Here is a 3,891-nt window from a genome sequence, read left to right on the forward strand (position 1 = left end):
GGGTTGGGGTGTGACTCAGTGGTAGAGCCCCTGTCTAGAATCCCCAGTGAGGGGTTGGGGTGTGACTCAGTGGTAGAGCCCCTGTCTAGAATCCCTCAGTGAGGGGCTGGGGCATGGCTCAGTGGAGTACTTGTCTAAAATATACAAGACTCTGGGTTCAGTTCTTAGAACCTGAAAATAAAGATGGGAGGGGTGCTGGAGAAATGGATTGGTGATTTAGAGCCGGAGTCAGCTTCTGATACCCACAAGGTGACTCACAACCATATGCAACTCCAGTTCCAGGGGTTCTGGTGCCCTCTCCTGACTTTTGCATACACTGTACACACCTGTATGCACACGCTACACAGCATGCATTCAGGCCTACACAGATAGATGAGACATGCCAGGGGCGGTGGTGCACGCCTTTAATCCAGCACTCAGGAAGGAGAGCCCAGTGGATCTCTGTGAGTCCTAGACCAGCCTGGTCTACAGGGTGAGACCTTGTCTCAAAATAAAAGAATGGGTCTGGAAAGATGGCTTGGTGGTTGAGTAGCCACTGAGGACTGGGGTTCAGTTCCCAGCGCTCACACAGAGGCTTAAGGACTGTCTGTAACTTCAGTTCTAGGGGATCTCACACCCTCTTCTGGGCACCAGGCATGTGTGCACGCGTGTGTGTGTATGTGTGTGCGTGCACACCACACACAGACATACACTCATGCAAAACAATCATACATTAAAATAAATATTTATTAAAAAAACGAAAAAAATCCAGGATCTCTCAGTGTAGTCCCGGCTGTCCTGGAATTGCTCTTTAGAGCAGACTAGCCTGGAACTCCCAGGAGATCCACCTGCCTCTGCCTCCCAGGTGCTGGGATTAAAGACATGTGCCACCTCGTCTGGCCTGGAAAAAAAAATCTTAAAAAAAAAAATAAATAATAGGGAGGAAAATGGGAGGAGGAGAGGAGGTGGAAATTTTTAAGTAAAAATAAAAAAAATAAAAACTCTACCAACTAAAAATAAATAAAAAAATAAAAAATAATAATGAGGGAAGGGGGTGAAGGACGTAACAAAAGCCACATACTTTTGAAATGCTCTCAAAAGAATAGTCACATTTCCTGAAGTGGGCAGGCTCAGGGCTTTCTCTTCCCTGGTGTGTAGGGAAAGCCAGGGAGTAGGAGTTGACAGGAATGTGAACAGGAGCAGCGGCGATTCATGCCAGGCGGAGGGCGCGGCCCAGGCCAAGGTGCACCCATCAGGCAGGAGGTGACCAGCAGGCTGCTGTCCTGGCTGCGGCCCCTCCCTGTCCTCAGGGAGCCAGCTGAGTGCCTCCTAATGTTTCCATTTGCCTTTGGCCATGGGTCCAGATCTGTTTTTAGCTTCTCTCCCTGGGCTCTCGCCCCCCCCCCCCCCTTCCTGCTGACTCTCCTTTGCTGTGATAGAATAACGTTCCCGGATTTCCTGAGTTGTTTGTTTGAAGTCAGCTGGGTATTGATCGGGGCCAGTGTGCACTGAGCTAGGCTGAGGGGACAGCTGCCCTCCCCGTTGGGGAGGGTCCTCAGAAGGTCCAGGGGTGTGGAGTGGGAGGGGGAAGAAAGAGAAACAGAGCTAGTTTGAGGAGTGAGCACGCAGGAGCTGGATTGAGGAGCGTGTTCTTTGGTCCAGTACTCAGGAGGCTGAGGCAGGGAGATGGAGAGTTTCAGCCAGCGTGGATGTCATACTGGATTCCCAAAGGACAGGAAAGAGGAGGGGGAAGAAGGAGGGGGTGTGTGAGGAGGAAGTAGAGGTGGAAGAGGAGAGCTGGAGGGATGGCTCAGCGGTAAAGTCCTGGCTGCTCTTGCAGAGGACCCAGGTTCAGTACCCAGCTCTCACATGACAGCTCATAACCCTCTGGAACTGGGAATCTGGCTTCCACGGGTACCACATGTTCACCGTGGACTGAAAGACTTGCAGCCAAAGCACTCATCCACATCAAACAGAGGAAGCAGGGAGGGCATCCTGAGAAGTCCATCGGTGTGACCCCAGACTGTGGCCACATGGAGGTGAAATGAGACTCTAACCACATCCATCTCAGATGTCACTCACCACTGTCAGCCAGCCGTTGTCTTGGGGTCTCCGAGGGGACGGATCTTCAGGGGGCAATGGGGGAGCAGCGGGAGTCACCTGAAGGAGACAGGGGAGGTCGGTTGTGGGCTAATTCCTCACAGTGTCCAGCAGGGGGCGCTGTGCAGACTCCCTGCCGCGGGTACAGGGTCTCACCCTCAGGTCACACTGCCAGGGAAAGCCAGGCCAGACTCAACCAGGCAGACACTCCCGTTCTAGACCCTCTCCCTCAAACCCAGAGGCCAGGTCCCAGCCTCCTCCCTTAGACCAAGATTCTAGTCTTCAGCCCCCTCCATCAGACCCAAGCCTTCCTCCATCAGACCCTGGGAACAGTGGTTCTAGGCCCTGCCTGGCCCTGCTCACCGGGTCCAGATTCCACACAGCTTCTTGGTGACAGTTGTCTCTGGCTTCCTCTGCAGTGGCTCTGAACTCCACGGACCTCTCTTGTGCCTGACAGATACTCACAGCCTCGTGGCCTTTGATCTGACATCGGCAGAAGGGACAGGTCTGGCTATCCGACTGCTGGGGACAAGGAAGAAAAATGTCAATTACCCTCTTGTCTCCCTTCTGACTTCAAATGCACAAAGCGATGTAGGGAGGGAAGGCTGGAGAGAGCTGAGCTCTGGAATGGGTGGGCGTCGGGGAGAAGGTTGGGATGGGGCTGGCCTGGTCTGAATCCAGGAAGGACTCACAGGCCAGGGCCTAGGGCAGCAGAGCTCAGGCCTTTGCTGAGGGATTCGAAGGGCTGGCCCCTCCTCGTACCACTGATGATGGAATATTTAGTCCTAGCCTTTAGAGGCTGAGGTCAAGGTCCGGTAAGGGAAAGCTATTGACGCCACACAGGCCTGCTGGAAGGGAGCCCTTTCTAAAACCCATTATGTAGCTGCTCAGGGAGGAATGGAGGCTGTGACTCAGGGTGAGGTGGGTCCAGAGACATTAACTCAGACAGCTGGGGCCCTGAGTAGCCTGACCGAACCTCTGTTCTCTCATGAGGCCCCTGGGAGATCTAGACGGGGCTTTTAGGGGAGGGAGGGGGGAGGAAAAATGACAAATGGCAGCCCCACCTGCCAGGTAGCCAGGCAGTGGCTGCAGAGAAGGTGTCCACAAGGCTCGATCCTCACGTCCTTGTCTCTCTCAGCACAGATCTTGCACAGCTCAAATGTGGAGTTCATGGCTTCATAGAGCTGCAGTTGCTCCTGGGAGGTAAATGGGTGGGGTGAGGGGAGGCTTGGGAGGACGGTCCCCGGCATCTGTGCCAGCCTGGATGCTGTCCCAAGTCTGGGTGGAGCACGGCTGGTACAGTGTCCGCCTGTTCCACCCCTAGTTCTAGCACTGGGGGTGGAGCACACGCAGGGGAGTCAGAAGTTCAAGGTCAGCTTCTGTCATGACCTAAGTTAAAGCAAACCAAACGACAACAAAATAAAATCCCTCACATAAAACCACAGCCAGGTTGAAGGCCAGTGCACCTAAGGCCTTCACAGGCACCGTCATCATCGTTTTCTTTCCTGGCCAAGAGATCTCACAAAGTGACCCAGAGGCAGACCCGAGCCTACCTGGCAGTGGAATTATAGCCACATGTCACCACCAGGCCAAGCATGTATTCAACCCTGAACAAGATTTCTGGATTTGTCTTTACTCAGGAATGCTAACTTTTTTAGCCATTTGTTTGTTTGTTCGTTTATTTATTTATTTATTTATTATGTATACAATATTCTGTCTGTGTACATGTATACCTGCAGGTCAGAAGAGGGCACCAGACCCCATTACAGATGGTAGTGAGCCACCATGTGGTTGCTGGGAATTGAACTCAGG

General features: G+C 53.0%; 1 protein-coding gene across 1 annotated transcript in view; it reads right to left on the reverse strand.

The window, feature by feature from the left end:
• Window positions 1–3,891, reverse strand: part of Cblc (Cbl proto-oncogene C) — a 16,472-nt gene that overhangs the window by 2,651 nt on the left and 9,930 nt on the right. Inside the window, exons 8-10 of the mRNA XM_026777585.1 lie at window positions 3,144–3,275; window positions 2,443–2,601; window positions 2,062–2,139 (exon numbers count right to left, since the gene is read on the reverse strand). Of these exons, the coding sequence (XP_026633386.1) occupies window positions 2,062–2,139; window positions 2,443–2,601; window positions 3,144–3,275 (369 nt within the window). The remainder of the gene's footprint in view (window positions 1–2,061; window positions 2,140–2,442; window positions 2,602–3,143; window positions 3,276–3,891) is intronic.

The sequence above is a fragment of the Microtus ochrogaster genome, unplaced genomic scaffold (assembly GCF_000317375.1).
Source record: "Microtus ochrogaster isolate Prairie Vole_2 unplaced genomic scaffold, MicOch1.0 UNK74, whole genome shotgun sequence".
Lineage (NCBI taxonomy): Eukaryota > Metazoa > Chordata > Mammalia > Rodentia > Cricetidae > Microtus > Microtus ochrogaster.